This window comes from Centroberyx gerrardi, chromosome 16, assembly GCF_048128805.1.
Source record: "Centroberyx gerrardi isolate f3 chromosome 16, fCenGer3.hap1.cur.20231027, whole genome shotgun sequence".
NCBI lineage: Eukaryota > Metazoa > Chordata > Actinopteri > Beryciformes > Berycidae > Centroberyx > Centroberyx gerrardi.
In genome coordinates this window covers 9,924,527-9,948,061 of record NC_136012.1, presented here as the reverse complement: position 1 = coordinate 9,948,061, position 23,535 = coordinate 9,924,527, and the positions used below count along the sequence as shown (strand labels likewise).

Genomic DNA, 23,535 nt, shown 5'->3' with positions numbered 1-23,535 from the left:
TTGCCTCAGCTAACATGTAGAAACTTTCGTATAATAGCGCTGCACACCGTGTCTTTGCTAATTTTAAACTCCCCCTAATTCTAAACTCCGGCCCATCGGCAGGCCCACCGGCATAATCAACTTTGTTCACATCAGCCTCACTCAGTTTTAATATTTTATGATGTTAAATGAAAACTGAAACTCCAAAGAATCTAATAATATTAATTATGCTTGAAGGCAGGGACATGGGGATATAAAAGCTAAAATATAAATCTTTCATGCTGATCATGCTGCCGAAACAGCTGATAGAAAATCAGTCAATATAGGTCAAACAGAGCATTGGTATGAGGACATGTGTACATGACCCTATACAGTAAGCATCTGTGCTGATCTCTCTCTCTCACACACACACACACACACACACACACACACACACACACACACACACACACACACACACACACACAGAAGTGATTTTTCACTGACTGATGAAAAGATAACATCTTTGTGAAGACAGGTGAAAAACAAACCTTTGATTGGAGACAGATTGGAGATTTGAGTCTGCAGATTGAAGCCTTGGACTATCCCACATGGGCAAACTGATATTTTGTGTCTGGTCCCTTTATCATTTGCCTTAAGCTATTTGCAATCCTACCATGGCTACAGTATATGACTTTTTATTTCTAGGTCAGGCTCCAGTGGAACATTACCCTAAATTCAAGCTGATTTTCAACAGTCTACCATCAAAACATGAGTCTTGCCACTTGTTCAAGAAACATTTCAATGCAATAGACTAGGGCTGCAGCTATCGATTATTTTAGTAATCGAGTATTCTACCGATTATTCCATCGATTAATCGAGTAATCGGATAAGAAATACTTTTGCTTTATTAAAGAGCAATAGTAAATATACAAAAGAGAAAAGCTGTCCGCACGAAGCTGTCCATACGACACTGTGATTTACTGAAAACGAGGTGAAATGATAATTATTATTGATATTTATTACTAGGCCTAAATATCATACAAGTTCATAAGACTGGCTAATGTACATTTATTTGCTATGTTGAAGGGTTGCCCTACACCTGCTGACCCTACTCACTGCAATCAAACTAAACTGAATATACCTGCTGTATTGGACTGGTGCATTTTAGGCTCCAATTGCTACTTACACCACCTGATATTTTGCTTTCTGGGGTATTTTATGCATCACTGTGAGGGGAGTAGGTGTGTGTGTGTGTGGGTGTGTGTGTGTGTGTGTGTGTGTATGTGTGTGACTATCATAATAATAACATGAATGAAGCTCAGGCTTTCACAAATTGACTGCAGCATTTTATTTTCTGTGGTTATTTTCTTGAGCAAAACTTAGCTAACTTAGGGACATCATAACTAGCCACCATATTGATTTACGTTCTTAGCTAGCCATTACATATAGCCATAATTAACGTGCATTCTTTACTAGCCTTCATCTCATCCCGTTTTAATATTAAGTGCTGACTCCGCCCACCCGGCCAGTTTCGGCGTACGCCGGTAGCAATTACAAGTGGACCCTATCCTACAGTCCCTGCTCTCAGCGGAGGGAAGGAGCTACGCTGTGTGTGGGAAGCGCTGCGACCGTCAGACCCCTCTGGATTAGACAAGCAAGTAGAGAAAACCGGCATCAGCCGAACCAATTTATTGCCAAATGCTTTGGGATTCAACACATTAACATTGCTTCCCATGGTCAGAAAAAGTCGGCAGATTTGTCGCTAGTCGCTTTTGAGAAATAAAGTCGCCAGGGGGGTCTGAAAAGTCGCTAAGTCTAGCGACAAAGTCGCCAAGTTGGCAACGCTGGATCCGAAACTTTGGACACTTTCTGTCGTTTTCTCTGGCCTGTCTCTTCTCTTCGCCCCTCGCTATTTTCTCTCTCTTTTTCCAGCGCGTTGTGCAACAGTAATAATCATCCGTGCGAAACACTGAGTGTGTATATAGTTATATGGATTAAACGAAGCAATGATTTTTAGTAATCGAGTTACTCGAGTTTCTCGAGGAATCGTTTCAGCCCTACAATAGACATACTTGCGTATGTTTACAGAACCTCCATTCACATTCTTATCTATCCTACTTTTCTTTGACATATCATATTACTATTTGCTCCTGCACTGGCCCAGTTTCCCCACAGGGATCATTACAGTTTCATCTAATTGTGGTGGAAATTTCCATCTCAATACAGGTTTGTGGATCCCGTCAGAGCGGAGAAACAACTCCTGTTGGGATCCTGCCGACAACGCCAAATTGTGGTGATAATAAATCACGTAATAATAAAAAGAGAATTGGAGATTGAGAGATGTCTTTCTGTTGATCTCACCAGAAAGACAAGTCTCACGTTCCAGTCAGCCTGGTTCTTTTCGGACTCTCGCAGTGAACCAGCACCGGGCTCAGCGCATCGGGAGGTTCCCCTTCTCCACCCACCCTTGGTGGGGAGGTACGGGATCCGCAGGAGATTTTACTCTCCGGACCCTTAACGCTGAGCCGCCACTGCTTCACATGGAGATCAATCATGAAGGATTCTTAGAAGGAGCACAGATTCTTCCCGGTGGTCTTACCCCGCCGCGTAGGCAGGCCTCACAGCCCTTATAGGACTTGTCAAATGTTCCCTCAGAACAATACACAGATCAGCTAAGCAATTACAATTTAAAACTTCAAGAAATCCTTCAATTCTCAATACAGGTTTGTGGATCCCGTTAGAGCGAAGAAACTACTTGCCAACTCCTGTTGGGATCCTGCCGACAACGCCAAATTGTGGTGGAAATTTCCGTAATAATAAAAAGAGACTTGGAGATTGAGAGACGTCTTTCTTTTGATCTTTAATGCTTGCAAGCAGGCCAATGTCTACACAATGAGTGTGTGAAACAAAGAGCGAAACAATGAGCTTTGTCCACCCTTCTTATAATCATGTAGTAGAAACAGCTGAGTCATGAGAAGTCCGGCACATTCTTATACTTCAAACATTCTACAATTAGGGTGCATCTGTGCAAGACAAAGATACTGTAAACGGGCTAGACTTTCCAGGGTCATCTTCACACAGTAGCCATTGTCTCAAGCCAGTGGAAATGTACAGAGAGCATGAGAACAGACAACATAGAAATAAGACAGACATAGAGAAATAGAATGGTATAATATAATTTCCACTACACTAATCTATTTATCTTGTTCCCTTTTCATCAGCTCATCACAGTGTCTCTTATTCTGTGAACTCTAACCTGTAAGTCAGTTCTCAACTGATCTCATTGGTTCAAATGCCCAATTCTGTCCCTTGCCAAGCAATCCAGAAATTTTGACCGAGCAAACTACAAAACCAGCTGATATGAACTATGAAACTTTGATATCAGCTAACCAGGCATATACAATTGACTTTGCCTTTGAAGTAATTACACAAAAAGTGAAAAATGTGTGGGTAACATAACTGACCAGCTATCAAGTTGCAGCCAAAAAAAAACAATGCACAGAAAAGTGGGGTAGATGGGCAGGAACAATGTGGCAGAGCTCAGCATTATGCTGAACTCATTAGACAGATTTCCTAACTACTTCCGTGAGAGATGTCAGGGCATGATGTATCATCAGTTTACATACTGCTGTGGGAGGCAAACATAACATCATTTGAAATGTGTCATACTGTGTCATCACATATAAAAAGACTGCAACTAGATCACTAGTCCTAATTTCATAAGCTTTATGCACATAGGCCCTGGGGTGTGTGAGACTAGCAACTTTATAGAGACATATGCTATTATCCTTAAGACTTGTTTCTATTCCTTCCAGAGAAACTGTTAGATGAGATTGAGAGTTCTGTCCCACCGACTCCCACCGACCCACTGGTGTAATAAGGGGTTGATAGAGTTCTATTGATTTGGTCAGTGTGTGCATTCAGTAGCGGTCGAAGCTTTTATATGGTGCTTTGCCTGCCTAATGTCAGCGTCTACTTGCCTATCTGACCATTTATTCCCTGTCTCCCACTTTCCTTTGGTCTTTCTTTCTCTGTCATCCTCTGCCTCTCTCTCTTTCTCTCTCTCTCCAGAGCAAACCAGAAATGGACAGAGAATCTATTGGACTGTCATCATCTGCGGGCCATTGGTCAGAAACTAAGCAAAGCCTTGACACTGATGTCCAATCAGGAGTAGTTAAACTAGTGAGGAAGGTCTTTTATGGAAGGACATTGAGACTTTATAGCCTCTGAACTAATGAAGCTTCAACCATTGGTTACTTTCATTGGCTATTGAGTTTCTATCTCAAGCCACCACACACAAACTCACTGACACTGCCCCACACACACATTTGGATAAACAAAAGCTGGAATCCTTTCCCTTTTCTATTGGACATAATCCTGCAGACCTCGGCTGATGTCACCTGCTGCCCCCGTCCCTTTCAGCTCCCCAGGGGGCTGAGCCAATCTGCCGAGGAGTATGGGCAGGAGGGTGGCTGATCCCACCAATCCAGTGCCTGCACTGGGGGTGCCCCTGGCAGGGGGGCGATGGGGCCCGCTGTGCAGTGTGGGGGTGCAGACCTCTCCCGGACTCCGGACACTACCCTCCATCAAACGACACGGCAGCCAACCGACCAGCGCGCAACGTCAGCTCACCAACGCAACAGACAAAACCATGACGACAGAGACGGGGGGCGTTATCGGCAGTGACAGCAAAGGTTTGCCAGTGTCCAAGGAGACGTCTCAGAACGAGATCAACAGCCTGACGCAGGACGACATGGGGTCACAGGGGTCAGGCAGCGGGGTGTACTGCCAGATCAAAGCTATACGGACAAATCCCAAGGACACGCGGGGCAAAAGGACAGCTCGATATACAAACGGCAGCGTGGTGGCCTCGGACGCGGTGGGAGGGGTTTCCAGCGAGGCCGCCGAGGGGAGGGAGCCGGTCCGAGAGAGGAGGAGGGTCCAGTCCCTACGAGGGGAGAGCCATCGCTCGGCGTTAAAGACGGGGAGCGTTTGTACGACCGTGCACGCCACCCCGCCTCGGCCCTGTCGCGTGATGACCACCTCCCCGCCCCGCCTCTGTGGGACATGCGGGAGGAGGCAGTCGCAGCTCACACCCTGCACGGGCGCATGCCGCAGGCGGGCAGCCACTCAAATAACAGCCAGCCAGACTTTACCCAATCCTTCCCGGAAACAGTCTGTGGCCCCAAACCAGTCGAGAAAAGACTCCCCCCTCCTGAACTCCCAATCCTACACCAAGAACACCCCCACGGCACATGGATCCGTTAAGACCACTCAGATACCGCAAGCGTCACACACTATACCAAAAACACACAGTTCACATTCAAACCACACATCGCACACTCACAGCAAAACAAAAGATTCAAAGCAACAAACAAGGCCCCATTCTGCAGACTTTACTCACTACAAGGATTCAGCCACACAAACAACAGACACACACGTACACAACACAGACAAGACCGCAGGTACCACACAAGCGCAACGAACGCACACGCCGTCCGCAGAAGTGACGGAGCTGTATTCAACCGACAAACACAAGCACGCCTCCGTTAAAATCCAACACACGGAGCAGCTCGCTAACGAACGCACACACCATCACCGACAGTTGTCATTCCACGTCGCCGCCAAACCTCTACCCTCTGCCCTTCTCATCGACTCGAAATCCAGCGTCACCCCGCCTCTCCCGCCAAAAAACTCCCCAAAACCCGCTCGTTCCAAACCGGCCACGCCCGTAGCGCAAACCAAACACACCCAGCAAACCGCAAACCCCTCCCAGCAAACGTCCTCGGAAGCGGTCAAGCTTGAGGACTCTACAAAACAGCCGAGCGCGTCGTCGGACGCCGGCCGCGCTCTGCCTTGCACGACTCACTCCAACGCACAATGTAACGGGGCTCCGGCGGGTTTGTTGGGGGGACATGCGGGGGGCGCGCCGGACGGGCTGGAGGGGCGGTTGCAGAGCGTGGAGGAGAACCTGCTGTCCAACCAGGAGAAGATCAAAGTGCTCCTCAACGTCATTCAAGACCTGGAGAAGAGCAAGGCCCTCAGCGAAGGGTGAGATGTGCAACACGGGGGCGAGGGAGGGAGGGAGGGAGGGAGGGGGAGAGGGAGGGAGGGAGGGAATTAGGAGAGAGATGGCGAGGTGGGGGGGTGGAAGAATGTGAGAGGAGAAAGAAGAAATGAAAGATGGGAATGAGAAAGGGAGGGAATAGATGGACATCAAACGGAGAAAAAGAGGGATATAGAGACCAAGAGAGATATAGAGAGAGAGATAGCGACTAAGATAAAGATGAAGAGACGAAGATGGAGAAAATGGAGAGATAGAGGTGCTCACTGCAAGAGCGAGAGAGAATGATAGAGAGAGAGAGAGAGAGAGAGAGAGAGAGAGAGAAAGAGAGAGGGAAAGAGAGAAAGAGAGAATCAAGGGAAGTGTGTGAACAGAGTATGTTTGAGTTTTTACTGCTATATATACTGACAAGCTTTCAACTCCAGGTAATAGATTTTAAATGTCAGGCCTGTAGAGTATTGCTGTAGTGTGCGTGTGCGCGTGTGTGTCTGTCTGTGTGTGTGTGTGTGTCCCAAACCTGCGGGGATATATGATACCTGCAAGCCTATAGTCAATAGCAGCTTCTCTTATCTCCCCTGTCCTCTCATCTAACATGCTCTATAGGGCCTGTAGTCCCCAAGGTAACAATATCCCTTAGAGACACACTCCCATCACTAGTCTCTCTCTCTTTTATCCTTATTCATCTTCTCCTGTCCCTCTCGCCTCCTTTGTTCCTCTCCTCCTCATACATCCCAATTGGCTTCCCTTATTCGTTTCATTTCCATCACCTCCCCTCCCCTTTCTCCGCAGCTTTTCACTCCGCTTCCAGCTATTCATCCCACCCTCCACCTACTCGCTTGCTCCCCTCTTTCCTCCATTCTTAATTAATGCCTTCTCTCTCTCTCTCTCTCTCTCTCTCTCTCTGTACCTCCAGGTATGAATCATGTCTCCCACTACAAACCGACTGCGAATCTCTCCTCCGCTCCAGCCTCTCGCTCTTTTTCGTCCTCTGCCCTCTCGCCATCTTTCGATCTCCGCCTGTCTCTCCTCTGACAACCTGTCCATCACTCTCCGTCGCTCTCATCCGTTCGCCGTCACTCTGTTTTGTTTCCCCCCCCTTCTATCTCTCTCCGTTCATCTGCCTGTCCATCTCTCTCATCCCCTCCCATCCTCCTCCTCCTCCTCTTGCTCCTCCTCACCCTTTCACCTCTACTGTCTCTGGTTCTTCTCCCTCGGTTTATACCTTGTTATTTTTTTCCTCACACCTCACCTTTCCTCCGCTCCACACCTCTTCCAACCTCTCACCCCATCTTTTCTCGCTTCCTTCGCTTCTGAACAAAAAACACATCTCTCTCTCTACATGTACATCTCCACCTCCCCCCTCTCTACATGTCTTTACTCCCTCCATCACTCTCATCCCTCCTTCTCTGTGTCCAGGGTTGACAGATCTCTCTAATACCAGACTAATCCCTATCAGATTACCATTGAGGATATGCAATTAATGTTTCAGCAGCGCGGCAAGGCTCCTACGCTCAGTATACACACGGTCACGTCCTGTGTGTGTGTGTCTGTGTGTGTGTAAGATTATGTATTCACATTCCTCTGTGTTTGTGTGTTTGTGAGGATGCTTATGTCTTATGCTTGGTTTGTGAGTAAAAAGAGAGAGAAAAAGCGAGACTAAGAGACAGAGAGAAAAGAAAGGAAGAGACAGAAATTGAGAGATGGAGAGATATTGACATAAAAAGAGAAATAAATAAGAGAGAGAGAACCAGTGAGTGCGAGGGATTGCATGTATTTGATGCTGTGCCAGAAATGAAAGAACTCTAAGTGGGCCGCTGCGATGAAAGTGTCGGCTGGGCTAAAAGGTTGCCGCTGCGCTTGGCTCCATGTTTTCTCTCTCTCCTGAAGCGAATACTTGTCTTCTCTTGTTGTTGTTGCCTTTGATAAGGACTGGTAGGGGGAAAAAAATGATGACAGTCGCACGGTCTCTCTCTCCGTGTAATTAAAATGTCTATTTTATCAACATAAATCAGCTAGTCCCTCATCAGCACGCAGTTCAGATGAGGGCCAGCCAAAATATCTTGGCAAAATAAATCTTTTTAATTACATGGCAGCCAGCATGAGCCTGTCAGAATGTTTTTTTTTATCTCGCTTTATTCTCCAACAATCTGCATTTTCTTTAGCTCTGTAGTAGTTTTGAATCTTGATAACATTGTTGGCATGTTTGATCTGCAGCATGTGTAATTGTTGTGATGCACACCCAAAAACAAAAAAATTTTCAACACATCCGTTTATAATGAGGGACAATGAGACAAGGTCATTTTCAATGAAACCTGTGTTTATAATAACGTGTGTCATCACATGTTTTGCTACTGACTATTTGGGTCAAATAGTAGCTGCAAATAATGCTTAGCAATTGTTTTAACCTACTTGGAATGCCAGATGGGAGGGGTTTACCCCATCAGGAGGACTATTCAAATAGTGTCAGGTAAGTTTACAGAAAAGCAGACTGAATTGACTCTCAGTAGTTTCCTGTTGCTGTCTTAACTTTCTGGCACCCATTATACAGTCCAATATGGTAAATGGCTGCAGTGCCAAAATTCAACGAGTCCACCCATCCCCACCGTCTGGCATCTTAAAGGAAAAATCCACCTTCTGCTCTTACGTTATACTGTATATCATCAATCTGTGATGTTAAGTGCATTTGTTAATTTTGTTTTGAGTTATTTTGTGATGTAATGTTTTAATTTAGATTTTTGGTGTACCCACTTTCCTCAACCTGCAACTTCTACTTCACTTTAGTGGTTTCCTACATTTCCCAGAATGCCTTTGGACAACCCCCGATAATGCGCCTGACATTGTTGCATTCAGTATGTATAGATCGAGAAAGCAACAACGTTAGCGATAGTCATAGCCTAATAAGAGTAAAAGAGTGAGAAATGTTCAAGTCAAGAAGAGGCTAGAATCACACCCCATTGTGTTCTGGTCAACTGAGGCTGCTGCCGGTGGAGAAATTGGTCTCTCTGCTTCTTCTATGATTGATTTCTCCCTGCATGATTGTTGAATGTTGGTGCAAACAAAAAAGAGAGTCCAAAGACGCCCTCGCTCTTTGATTCTGAGGGACTGACACCAAAACCTGAGGTTTCCCGTTGATGTTTTAGATAGCTGGAATGTTTCTGGTATCAAATTCCATTTTAGCTGCTCTGCAAACATTTTGCAAAGACATCACATTGCTTACATTTGGCCAGTTATTCGCAGGAATAAGAAAAATATCCCACCAAACAAACAAAATGGGCCCAGAAATGCAAGATACATCACCAATAGCTGATTATTAACAATATTAAAGTGTTTAAGGGTGGATCTTTCCTTTATGGACTAACATGAAAAATAAAATGAAGGATGAAGTGTTTTCAGTCAAAGTCATCCTTTAAGAGTGTGTGTGTGAATGTTTTGCGTTTGTTGTTTCTGCAGTCGCTGCTCGTACAGAACTGGTCAGGACATTAACAACTGTCCCACCTGCCAAAAGACAGCCTGCATCATCTACAGGTAACCTGATCAAGATAATGAGCTTACTGCATTACATAACGCACCACTGAAGACTCATCACTGCCTGAAGTGTAATAAACAGCCCCAAAACTTCTCCTAGCTCACATGCCCGGTAAACCGTATGCCTTTTGCAGGCTGGAAAACATTCCCTCTCTCATTGTTGTTCTTTGCTTTCCTAGCTCTTATCATTTATTTACCACATCCTTCTTTCTCCCACACAGCTTTTACCTCATTTTTCCCCCCCTATCCCTTCCTTTCTTCCTCTCTTTCTTCCTGGCATCCCACTGTCTGCTTCTCTTTCTCTCACTCCGATAATTGTATTATTCATATATCATAATAGCCATATCAATACAAAAACCCAGGGATTAAAAGTCATCCAACTCATCTATATCCAAATGAATGCATATTCGACATAACGGAAACAGAATGCTCTCTCTCCAAGAAAGTTATTTATACATAAAAGAATGTTCTGTGCCCACAAACAAATTAATTCCGCACCTAAATGAGCTGTATTTCCTGCTCCAGACGCCCCTTGTGTGTGCGTGACCTAAATACGTAATTGCGTTCTTAGATCCTCTGACACATGCACAGCAGCGCCCTCACGTCCCGATACCACGCGCTTTAAGCCTCCCATCACCTCCGTCCCATCCCTCGCTCGTTCTCGTCTTTCCATTATGTAAATCGCTCCATCTTCTCATGCCGCGGCTGCCCCATCTCGCTTTCTATTATTTCTCTAACTTTCAATCACACTCCTTTTCCTCTATGCATCCGCCGCTCGTGCCGTGTGTCAATTGCCAGAGCTATAATCATTTCTAGCGTTTCTCTTTGGCCTGTTTACATGCGGGGGAAATGCAGGTTTCCATACAGCATGTGGCTTCAAAGAGAGCCCTAGCAGAAAAGAGATATGTTGCAAACGGGAACAGTCTGGCTTCGAAATCTGCTTTTAGTCCTCCGCTGCTTTTCAAGTGTTTATGTGCCAGACCAAAGCCAGACTTGAAGCTAAATTCTGCTTGTTTACAATCGTATAAAAATCTCCCTTGCAGGCCACAAGGGATAAAGACACGTTTTACAGGGCCTTTATCTCTCCAATTCTCTCCTAACACACTCCCAACTCCCAAACATCTTCTCTCCTGCATCTTTCGTTCCCATCCCTCCGTCGTTTCATCTCTCCGTCTCTCGGCCCCTGTACTTTTTATCCCCCCCCCCGATCTTAATTAACACAGCGGGATCCTTAGCCCAGTAAAATAGTAATGAACACCGTGGGGAAAGGACAGACACCCATACATATGTACACACATGCAAGCGAACACACCCATCCACCTATACACACACACACACACACACACACACGCAGATGAAGGCAGGGAAGCACACACACAAAGAAAACACACTTATTCACACACACTCGTCACAGACTCCAATCAGTGGAAATATGAGGTACCATAGAAAGCTCTGCACTAACTTCCAGGAGTGCTGAAAGCATCACACATCCATTCATGGTTCACTTCAGCAGGAAAACACAATGTTGCCAGAAATACATCTCCTCTGCTTTTGTAAATCACAGAGGTCAATGGAAATGTTATGTGACTTTATTGTACGCTTGCATACATTCAGGCACACAATAATTAAATGTGTGGGCATGCACAGTAGGTGTGCTCAGACGTGGATTTGGATTCTATCCATTTAATCAGATTTCCATGGCTCCAGCATTGCCTTAACCTCTCATCTTTGTTCTTCCTTCATCTTGCTTCAGAAAGCCATATGTAAGACTTTTTTAAGACATTTTTAATGATACCTGGAGTTGAATCTTGAAAGATACATTTAAAAAGAACCAAAAAGCTGGCAAAACCACACTTGACCACAGCTTCTGAAAGTTCTGAAACTATAAATTGATTAAGGGACAAAGTCTAACTGTAATGCAGATGAAAACAAGACTAAGAGTCCAACAGCCCCGCGACATTGAATTTTGTGGAAGCGTTCCTGCCCGGAATCACCAAAAGTGGTGAACAGGGCGACCGACCAACATTGTGATCCACAGAGCCCCGCCTGTTGCAGGGCTAAAAACACGGTTTGCATTTTTACTACTAACCTTGCTCTGTATTAATCTAAGAGGGAACACGCAGCACAAAGAAATCTGTTATTACATAGTGAAAAATAAGACCTCTAATAACTGTATTTAAGACATTTTAATGAGGCTTTAAATAGACTTTAGATAGTTTCAGACTTTTTCAGACCTTGTAAGGACCCGCGGCAACCCTGATCTCAAGAGTATGTAGCCACTGCTCTCATCATTATCATCCCTCTCTCCCTTCTTCTCTTCGCAGTTTCAGGGATTTTCTTTCCTGTTCCACATTCCCTCTCTCTCTCTCTATTGCTCTGCACACACACAAATATAATTATGCATATACACACACATACAAATTAATCCAAAGACAAAGGGAAATCCTTTTATATAAGACACACACGTGCATGCATACATTACATGCATATACACACACACCCACACAAATGAGCAAACAAACATCACATGTTATGTGAAGCGTGATAATGATTTGGAATAATTTGCAAAAGGTGCTGCATAATCTTTCTTATTTTATGGATGTCAGCATATCTTTCCTACTAATACATTATACACTCAAATGAAAACACACAAATATACACACAGCCACGCATGTTGACTCACAAACACACAGAAATCAGACCATCAAACACTCCGAGAGAGCTCCATTTGTTTGATGGTGCAGTAACGGCCTTATCGCGGCCTCAGTGGGAATGCTGGGTAGAGAGAGGGAAGAGTGGGATGGGTGATAGGGAAAGAGAGAGAGAGAGGGACACGCGAGCAGAGGATAAATAATGCGTGGGATGGCAATATCCGTCCTAATGATTTGCGATGAAAAAGGAGGTTTTGATGTGGGCTGGCCCGCCTGGAGATGTTTTGCCATTGTCAATCCTAATTAATCCGCATGTTGAGAGACAAGGAGGAGAGAAACTTTTGACAGCCCCTCTGCTTTCCGTCCAAACACCGGTACGCAAACACACCGAGAGACATATGCTGGCACGTATCCACACGTCACACTCAAGGGCGTTCGCTCTCTGCTCTTGCTCACACTCACACCTAAGCAAACACACTAAGAAATACATGAATACACGTCGTTATGCACCACACACACACACATACATGCATGCTAGCACACATCCACGCATGCATATATACATTTGTCTTACTCTACTTCTGAAGACCCTCCAGTGAATGCAATCATCCACTAACCACTAACCTTAACCCGTATCCGAACCTAAACCCAATCCTAATTCTAATCTTAACCCTAAACCCAAGTCCTAAACCTAAAATAGCCCCTTGAAGAAAAGAGGGCCGGACAACATGACCTCACTTTGCGAACACTGTCCACACTGAAGGTCTAAAACTCTAAAACTGGTTCTCACAAGGATAGAAGTACAAACACACATGCACACACACACACACACCCACACACGCTTCTGCAAAGATGCTGAAGACGGCAGCCTGCAGAATGAATTAAGAGTAGCAGCTTTTCCCACTGGGCCGTAATCCCACGAACAATAGCGAGAGAAAGGTAGATAGGTGTAGGGAGGTGTAGAGAGAGAGAGAGAGAGAGAGAGAGATAGCAATAGAGGATTGAGAGAGGGGGAGATAGAAAGCTGGGAAAGAAGAGAGTGGGTAGAGGGAGACATAGAGACGGGATAGAGAGGGAACGAGGAAGGGTGGAAAACAGGGAGTTTTAAATCCTCCATCCTAAAACAGGACAGACTGTAAATTGAGCGAATGTAGGACAGGTGCACCACTTTATCATTATATATATACTGTGTGTGTGTTTGCGTGAGTGCGAAAATCTGTATGTGTATGTGTAGTAGCAGTGCTTCTCCTTTATCATTTATTCATGGCAGCCCTCTCTCCCCTCCTCTGTGCCTACCAGAGCTTTTACTTCCTTCTCTATCCACTCGCTCCCTCCTTCCCTGTCCTCTTTCCCGGAGAGCCGAGACCTTTCTGCACCCCCCACCCCCTCCTCCTTCAATGCTCCCCATCGTCCCTGGTGGCGCTCCTCTTCTCCTCCCTCACATCCCTCTGTCTTCTCTCTTTGTGTTTCCCTCCCTTCTTCCGCAGTGACCTCTCTGCCCCGTTTTATTAGAGCCTTACTTTCTTTCACTCGCCCATCCCTCCATCTCTCACAAGAGACTCGTTTTCTTTCCTCTCTCTCCCTCCACAGCTCCCCGTGCGTTCCCTTTCCCCCTCACTCGGCCGTGGGCTTGTTGTGGAAGATGCACACGCTGGATGTCAGGGGAGAGTCTATCTGTGTGTGTGTGTGTGTGTGTGTGTGTGTGTTTGTGTTGGGATGCTGGGGGAGGAGTGGGGTGTGTCGGGGGTGGTTGTCCCTCCTCTCCTTGCCTCATCATGTGCCTCATTAACTCCAGATGCTGGGCCCTATGCAACTCCACCCCTATATTCTACAAAACACACACACACACAGTCTCTCTCACACACACAGCGTTACCAAAGGCAAGAGAGACTCAAAGTCTACTACACTATGACCTGCAGCGGTGGACACTTCAGAGAGATGGTGAGAGAGAGAGAGAAAGAGAGAGGGAGAGAGACGAGAGGCGTAGCGAAGGGAAAGAGAGCAGCCAAGAGGGTCTGCTTTGAACACATCAGAGGAGTAAAAAAAAGTTCCTCCCTCGCTCTTCCTTTTAGCTCCTCCACTTTGCAAACGACTCCCTCTCCTCTCCTCTCCTCTCCTCCTGGACGCTCTCTCTCTCTCTCTCTTTTTCATTCTCATCCCGCTCCTCTCATCTCTCCAGCCTGTGATCTATTGGTGCATGAAGCGCAAGAATGCTACGGACGTGAAATGAGTGCTGAGTCGAGGCCTGCGTTAAAGCGCACGCACGCGTGTGTGTGTGTGTGTGTGTTTTTGTGTGGGTGTGTGTGTGCTGGAGGTGCGCACGAGCTAAGGACACAACATGATTTTACATCTCCATATAAAACTGCGTTATGAGTAGGTACAACCTCTCTTCAAGGAGTTGTCAGCATTTTATGACTGCATTTTAATGGCACTAAAACTCCCTCACCTTTTTTCTCATTCCCTCCATTTCTGCACTTGTCCTCCCCTCCCTCTGCTCCCTCTCTCTCTCTCTACCCCCCACATCTCATCTCTTTTTTGTGCAAAATGTGCTTTATAAATAAATTTGCCTTGATTTGACACTATAACCCAACCTCTCTACACGGCTCCCTCTCGCTCCTCCCTCCTCCCTGTTCCCTTTCTCTCTCTCTCTCTCTCCCCCCTCGTAGCGTGGAGCATGATTTCCGACAGCAGGAGGGACGCTTCCAGGGGGTGATGGAGGCCCTGGAGGGAGAGTATGATGTACCAGCACCCACCGTGACCAAGCCCATGCCAGCCCCTTCCTCCTCCACCCGCCCCAGCACCAAGGCACGTGTCAAGAAGCTCCGCAAGAAGTGCTTCTGGTGGCTCTAGACTGGGGGAAACAACAAAAAACAAAACAACGGCTCCACTGGTCAGCAAATGCATATAGGTGGCCATGTTTCAGGAGATCCCGGGCCCCCAAAACTTCTAGGGTAAAGCATCTCTCCCGTGGCACTATGGGCGCGCAAGTATGTGCTCAAGTATGTGTCATACCTATCAGGTGGGCCACGTTTTCCCAGCAGCACCCCAGTAAATGGGATTTCTGTCCACGGAAATCCCTGCCACTTCTGTCCTCGACTCTGAAAATGTAAACCAGTGGAGCAGCTGGAACAAGAGAAAAGGGAGGAAATGGAGGAAGAGAGGACCAAAGGAACCGCTGGACTTTCCTCCCAGACGCGTTTGAGAAGGTCGAAGGGGGAGATGGAGGGAGAGATCACCCTGATGTTGACTTTAGCAGCCGATGAGACATCACAATTTTTGAGGGAAAGTTACTTTTGAAGGATACTACTACTTTCCCTTAATTGTTTAACAGAGAGATGAAGCACTGAAGCTATGGCTGGCTGGCTGGCAGTTGGCTGATTGGCTCTCTAGACAGATGGGACGGAGTGATGGATGAATGGATTGACTCCAAGATGGATTCATGCCTACAGCTGGAGAATGTACCTTTCCACAACAACTGTGGTGAAATTGCAGCAATAAGCAGGGAAATTGGAATGTTTTTAAACATCCAAGGAATTCAACATCCGATCGCAAAACCGTGTCTTTGGATGACTTGGCAACATAAATTTTAATGTGCGACAGTTGGAAGCGCAAAGAGGATATGAGTGAAAAATAGACCGGTGAGCTCCAGAGGAACAATGACGAAGCTCATTGGATGGATATCAGGGTTTTGGAGAGCACAATGGGGATTGTATTAAGAATATATTAACAACTTTGCATTTGAAGGAGAGACGATCTGATAGGCAGCTCATCAAAGACTGACGGGCCATGTCGGCCAGTTACGAATTCTGTCAAGCTTGATTGACAGAGTGATTGATCCTCTCTTTTATTACCATTCAAAACGGCAGTGTTAATGCTGTAAGCTCAATCTTGCTCCAAGGATTTTCACACACACACACACACACACAAATATACAGCCACAAACAAGCACGCACTTACAAACTCTAACACACACAAACACTTGCACACAAATATACACTGAGTCACATGCAATTAGACACGCACACATATACACACACACACACACACACACACACACACACGTACACCCATTCAAGCACACACACACATAATCATATTGCACAATGCTTAGTGCACAGCAGTTTAGGATGTAACCACTAGTGTCACAGCCGGCTACTTCAACTCTACACTGCTATTGGCTCACAAGTTTCCACCAATTAGAATTTGCAATTTGCCTCCTGGATGACACCATATTTACTATTTAACCAGTCCATATCCAAACTGCCCTGTCCCTGCATTTTTATATGCTGTCCCGTAACAGTGTGTGAGCTCCCACGATGCCCCTCTCTTCCTGTTCTTCCTCATGCTGTGTTGTTGCAGCTGTCTCATTGGGATGTACAATAAAAGTGTGTATTTTAAACAGAACGCACTCCGTTGTTGGCATACTTTGTGCTGCAGACAGAAACTGCGTGGCAGACGGTGGAATGGGACAGATTATAGAACAGAATAAAATAGAAAGAGAAAGAGAGGGCGGCCCTTCTTACTCATTCACTTTTATCTCCGTTGGAACAGTAGACATGGAGAGGAAAGGGCACAGGAGAGGAGGTTCTGGCAGGATTTCATTTTCGGTTAGCGTGCACGCCTTCAAAGGCGAGACTCTTGACCAAAGCACCATCTCGGGGGCTGATGCAATGCTTGACCAATCTGTCTGTGTAAGTGTTTAATCAGTCAAAGCTGCCTGCTCGCTACTTACGATGAGGGCGTGCTCCCGACCCATTGTGATGACTGTCTGGTTGATGATCCTCAGCAGAGACACCACAATGTCCTGGACATGCTGGAACGTTTCTCCCTGAGAGAGAGACACACAGAGGGAGAGAGAGAGAGAGAGAGAGAGAGAGAGAGAGAGAGAATGATGGAGAAAGAGGGAAAGATGGGGGCAGAGAGAGAAAAATAGATATTCAAAGATGAACAGAAAGATTGTTAGTCAGATTCCTCAGGTGTACACACACACACACACACACACACAAACACACTCAGACGCAGATCAACTCATGTCCTATTCATGTAGCGTCCACTCAGGCGTATTATTGGCACCGCTTCCAGGAACATCTCAGTACTTTCTCTCGGAAAACTTTGGAGACTCGTCAGATTTTGTTTGTGTACCGTTTCCCCCTCGTTTGAACCCTTCACCCTGCGAAGACAGCCAAACGCGCACACGGAGCAAAAACCAGGCCGCTGGATGGATAGACGCTGATCGAAATGAAACGAGAAAGAGAATCAAGTTTTCCGAATCTCAAATTCAGAGTCTGCACACTTTTCAGAAAAGTGGGCTCGCCAGAATATTCAATTAATCGTCTTCAGCGTGGACATTTCGACCGCGAGGGCTTTCCACGCGTCAATGTGGATTTTTGTGAACTCGGTGCAGACTTTCTTTCCTGTTCCTATCTTTTCCTTTCCTTTGAAGATACTTTTCTGCCATGTTTCTTTTCCTCCACCTGCCTTGAGGGAATCAAGGGGGACTAGATATATTTAACAGTCTGTCTGTCTTTGTGCCGACCTGCCCTGAGTCATATTGCTGTCTGGTTACAGGGTATCTGCAGGTCTAAGTCTTTTTTAGACATTTTTAATGCTATCTGGAATTGAATTTAGACCAATTTAAAAACCAGAATACAGAGACAAAGTTTGCAAAACCAGACTATTTTCCGATTGAACATAGTTAATGAAAGTTCTTAAAGTACAGATGGATATTGTACTACTAACCTTGCTCTGTGAAATGAGTGAACATGCGGCGCAAAGAAACCTGTCATTACATGGTGAGAAAAAATAAGACCTCTAATAACTGTATTTAAGACATTTTAATATTTTTTTAAGGCCTTAAATTATGATTCAATTTAAATACAATTTGTTATTAAGACTTTTTAAGAACCTGTGGATACCCTGGGTTAAGATAAATTAGGTCTGGATAACGAAATGTGAAAATAGGAAGCCCTCTCACAAGCACACATATGTATGTACACATGTAGAGGTATACCTCCATGCACACACACACACACACCCACCCACACACACACACACACACACACACATACATACACACAGACAGGTCTGGCACTATGCCATAGTGAAGCCAGTCAATGGAGGCTGACTCAGACTTGCCTGGAGGTAATCACACACTAAAGAAGCATCTGCTACATCCTAGCACACCTTAACTCACATTGGCCCTGCTGGGTACATCTCTGTGTGTAAAACCTCCTTAGCATACGCTGACCCAAATGTCTGTATATGTATGTGTGTGTGTGTGTGTGTGTGTCCCTATGTGAACTGATCAGCAAAGCAGAAAAACCGAGAGGGAGAGTTCCAAAAATAGCAGGAGCAGGTAATAAGGATACCAGTGCAAAGTTGGAAACACACGTCTGTGTGTGTGTGTGTGTGTGTATCTGCCCTGGCATGATAGTGGACGGTTTGAAGGGCCTGATGAGAATCAGGTAGGCATGATTAAACCACATTAGAGGAACTGAGTCACAGCCACTGGGCACTGAGGCGGTAAACAACTGTGTGTGTGTGTGTGTGTGTGTGTCATCACACATGTCATTTCCATCTCAGACACACTCACTCTGTCAAACACGCACACACACATTCACACACAGTTAGGTGGAGGAGCAGCTGTTGATCCTAAATAAGTATAAATCAGTTTGGCACACCGCAGGTATTTTGGTCTCCTGGAAAGAGTTTCTCAGACAGTTTTCTCAGCAGGAAGACGACACTAGAGACAATGCTCTCTCTCCCACAGCACACACACACACACACACACACACACACGGAAGTCTATACTCGATTCATTTATTTGAAACTGTAGCCTGGCTTGTTTATCATCTCTCCTGGCAACAGCATACAAAACAGAACCACAGAAAATGTTGTTTTGGGGGTGAAATTGGGGAAAAAGTGAGTGAGCCCTGGCAAGCCGTGTCTCTCTATCTGTCTTTCTCCCACAGTCTCTCCCTTCATCACACACACACACACACTGTAAAAAGTCACTCATAAATTCAGCACAACCTCTCCAACAGACAACAGCATCTGTCCATCGTCTCCTCTTCCCTTCTTTCTCCCTCTCTCTCCCTCATTCTGCATCTCTCTCTTTCTCTTTCTAGTTCAGAGACATCTGTGGTGTGACAAGTTAATCAGGTATCTTCCAAATCCCAAAGGCGACCTCCTCGCCGCCGGCGCGCCACGGAGACTTCGGAGAGAGGGAGCAACAAAGAGAGGGAGGGACGGATGGAGGGATAGGGGAAAAAGAAAAGAGAGGGGGGGGAATTGGAAAGGAGGTGAGGTGAAAACTCTCTCCCCCTCCTTCCCCTTGCAGAGACCGCCGTCTCTCCCAACTCCCTCTCTTGTTTTCTTCTAAAATCCCTCCATCCCTGTCAAAGATCTAAAAATGATTCACCTCTTTCTGTTTAGCTGCCGACTCTCTCCCTCCTGCCTTTCTTTGCGCCCTTTTTCATCCTCCCCGCGTCTCTCCGTGAGCAGTTTTTCATTTCCCTGGCCCTTTTCTTGCTCTTGTTCATTTCTCCCCCGACGCTCTCAAAACTAATCCTTCATAGTTTGCTCTTTCAGTCAGACGACATGTCTGTGTGTATTTATGTGTGTGTATGTGTGTGTGTGAGTGTGTGTAAGCCGGGTTAGATAAACAGAAGGGCTTTTCATCGGGAAACAACAGTGTCTGGGTTTAACAATAATCTGTGCGGTATAAAGAGCAAAAGCCTTGTAGAAATGTTGGGGTCAGAATTCTTATTAAACTATACTCCATGTACAGTCTAACAACACACACACACACACTAGACAAAGCAGTTTGTGCGTGTGTGTGTGTGTGTGTGTGTGTGTGTGTGTAGGTGTGTGCTTCTGTTGCTATACTTGAAAGAAGCACTTTGAGGATTGGAACTCAATATCAGAGCTTATTTAGGTAGAACTCACTTTGAAAGAGTCATTTTAGGGTTAGAGGTTAGTACAGGAACAAGTAGCAATGCAATGTGTACACGTGTGTGTGTGTGTGTCTGTGTGTGTGTGTGTGTGTGTGTGTGTGTGTGTGTGTTAGCTATGGACTGGAGTTTAAAATGGAATCTGACACTCATAGTCCAATACAAGGCTTTTGCTTTCTTTATATGGCTTCAGTGTGTGTGTGCTTGTTTATGTACTGTGTATCTGTATCTGTGTCTGTGCCTGTCATGTCCTCTCACCACCTGCCTCCGCCTTCTCTCGCTTTCTATTGACTGACGTAAATTCACCTCATCAAATTCACTCCACTCCATTCATTATTCCTCTCTCCTTGTCTCTCCACTCTTGGCTCATGCTTCATTAGCGCTATCCAAATAACTAAAGCCCAAAAAAAAAAAAAAAAAAAGCCATACCTTCACTTCAAAGGCTCGGCAGGCTGTCAACAAATTGCAAGAGCTATCAAGAAACCCTGGGTTGGATATTGATGATGTATTTGTTAAATGTGTGCGTGCGTGTGTGTGTATTTGTAACTGGATTTTGTTTCACTAGAGTAACACACAGCAGCAGGCATTAGCTTCTAATTGGTCAAGGGCTGCTTCCTTTGCACGATTGAACGACTGAAGGCAAAACAGCTTAAGGCTACGGACTTTCCTCTTTGGGAGGCGCGCTCCAGGAGGGTAGCACCGAGGTCGGGGAGAGCTCACAGGCTGACTGTGATGCTCACAGATAAAGGGCGTTTCTTCTCATTTAACAAGTGCAGTGGTGGGCTGGAAAATTCTCGTTTCCCCTTACACTTTCCTGAAAATCAATACTCTATAAGGGAGAGGCATTCTGTAACTTCAGCTCAGAAGAATGCCATCTCCAAAATCAACCTTCGTATCAGCCCCAGGGAATAGCCTTCTCTTCAGTCTCCGTGAAGTTCTATTGATTGGTCCGGCTCTACTGTAAGCATCCAGTGGATACTGTCTTGCTTATTTGGCTATGCATCCGTCCACATTGTTTCAGTCGGGGCGCATCTCAACAAGCGGCCTCTCTGTGCGATTCCTCTATCTCTGAGTATCCATCTCCATCAGTAAAGATAGACAAAGATTTTGAGTGATATTTCCCTTTGATAGAACATGTTCACTCTTCAGGATGCACTAATCCAGTGGATTAGTGCAAGTGGCCAATAGTGGTGGCTGACTGGTCATGAAGTCCAATGGAGGCATGTGTGCTAAAAGAATGAAAGTGCTCCACCAAAGTGAAATGGTGGTCTGCTGCCAGGTGTCTCACCACGTTGTCCCTGCTGAGGACTTCCAGGATGTTGTTGAGCAGCTCCAGGCTGTTCCTCCTTTCATCATGAGGCCCGTCAGCCATGCTGGCCAGCGCCCCGCTCAGCTCCCGCAGCATCATGGGTAACAGCACATCGCGGCACTCTGAGAGGGGAGAAAAGACTCGCGATCAAAGATCACAAAAACAAAGAAAAAACACACACAAACACACACAGTCACTGCTGACAGATGAAAATGTCTAACCTCAGAAAAAAAACTTCCCAACACCTGAGAAAAACTGTCTGGTATTCATTGATTTTCTCTCATTTTGGAAGCTATGCATTGGGTTATAAATTGGTTTCATGGAACAAAGTATAAGAAATGAATTTGTAGTTACATGATTTTCACACAACAGTACAATAGGTTTTTTTGTTCTTTGTGAGACGGGTGTTTTTTTCACCAAGTAATGTGAACAGGAGAGAATAAAGAGGAAATATAGTAGCAGAGTACATCAACCTTTTCCTTCAGGCAAGCACTTAACCATGAGAACGCTTCAGCAGGTTTAAATCAAAACACACAAACAGTCATGAGATGAATATCATAAGATTTGACCTTACTTTAATATCATTCTGCACTCGAAACAGCCTCAAAAAGCTAAACTTACACTCGGGACCCTTATGTGCATCAGTCAGTACTCCAGCCATGGAGACAGATTTACAGTTGTACACACACCGCCGTGAGTGATGATGCCACTGCACCCTGAAGAAGAAATGCAGCCCTAACCCCACACTGCATGATGGAGTATTATCAATCAAGCCTCTATTTACAGTTCCTCGCATGTCTGTTGCTCTGTCAGCCAGACAGTCAACACATCAATCACTACTATCCCACTTTCTCTCTCTCTCCCATCTCGCTCCGTTTCATCCCCCTCTTTAGTTGATTCATTAGTTAAGTCGGGAACACACATCATTAGCAATGCCATTAGTTAAAGTTTGAATCTGATTCATAAATGAAGAACACTATTGCTGCAAAATAATTTAATTGCCTAATGTAAATATATGTATAGTTAGATTTACAGGGGGCCTGCATTATTTTTATGTATTTATTTTTTTTTTTTTACAAATGATGCATAAATTATATATTTATAATTAACAGAGAGTGCTTAAACACTTGATAAATTATTTATGAACGTTAATGTTCAGGCCACTTGTCTGGAGGTTGTTGAAAGTCATTCTGGGAATTGTAGGCAATCACTAAGTGACAAGAAAAAAGTTAATTACAACACTTCATCACAAAATAATCAGTTTACTGTATGATATCTAACAGCGTAAGAGTCTCGGAGGGTGCATTTTTACTTTAACTTGTCCTAATCCTTTATGAATGTGCCATAAATGTGTTCAGAAATTGTTTGCTACTCATTCATAAAATAGTTTGCTCCCCCTTATCTCCAGTTACAACAAATCACAGTCTAATAAACATTTATAAAGGATAATAAGTCTGTTTCCATCAGGAATAAGGAAAGATAGAAATAATGATGCAGTGGCAGCAATTCGCTTTATTCACATGGCGGCCATGTTTTATGACCAACTCAGTCAAACTGTGTAAGATGGACTACAACTATTTTTTTATCAGTAGCAACTTTAAATAGCTAACATTACCTGATGGTAATGTTAGCTAGCAGACACAGCTAAAATAAAGAATTTGACTGTGAAATGGTTCCCACTTACACAATTTGACTGAGTTGGTTTGGAGATAAATATAATAGCATTCAGTAGCTGACTGCTAACATTAGCTAACGTCATAAACATCATAAGTTCCCTTCAATCTAGTTGCTGTTGCCTTTGATTTGGGCCTTTTTTGGACTGTTTGTAATGTAGGTTGCACTAACATCAACTATTAACATTGGGTAATGATGTACAAATGATGTACTAGCTATATCATTTTTTACTTATGAGTCAGATCTAAACTTTTAACTGTCATTGGGCTGCTAATGATGTACTACTCAGTTACAAATATTTATAATAACATAAGAAACCTATGATTGATATCAAGCATTAGCTCATAGATTATTAAGGTTTCTCTTTTCTCCTCTGTCTTCCTTGTCCTCCCCTAGTGA

At 45.0% G+C, this 23,535-nt stretch overlaps 1 protein-coding gene across 2 annotated transcripts in view; it reads right to left on the bottom strand.

The window, feature by feature from the left end:
- Positions 1–23,535, bottom strand: part of dock2 (dedicator of cytokinesis 2) — a 95,905-nt gene that overhangs the window by 34,482 nt on the left and 37,888 nt on the right. For both annotated transcript variants that reach the window (XM_078288966.1, XM_078288967.1), the window contains exons 25-26: positions 21,442–21,584; positions 16,934–17,029 (exon numbers count right to left, since the gene is read on the bottom strand). In XM_078288966.1, the coding sequence (XP_078145092.1) occupies positions 16,934–17,029; positions 21,442–21,584 (239 nt within the window). The remainder of the gene's footprint in view (positions 1–16,933; positions 17,030–21,441; positions 21,585–23,535) is intronic.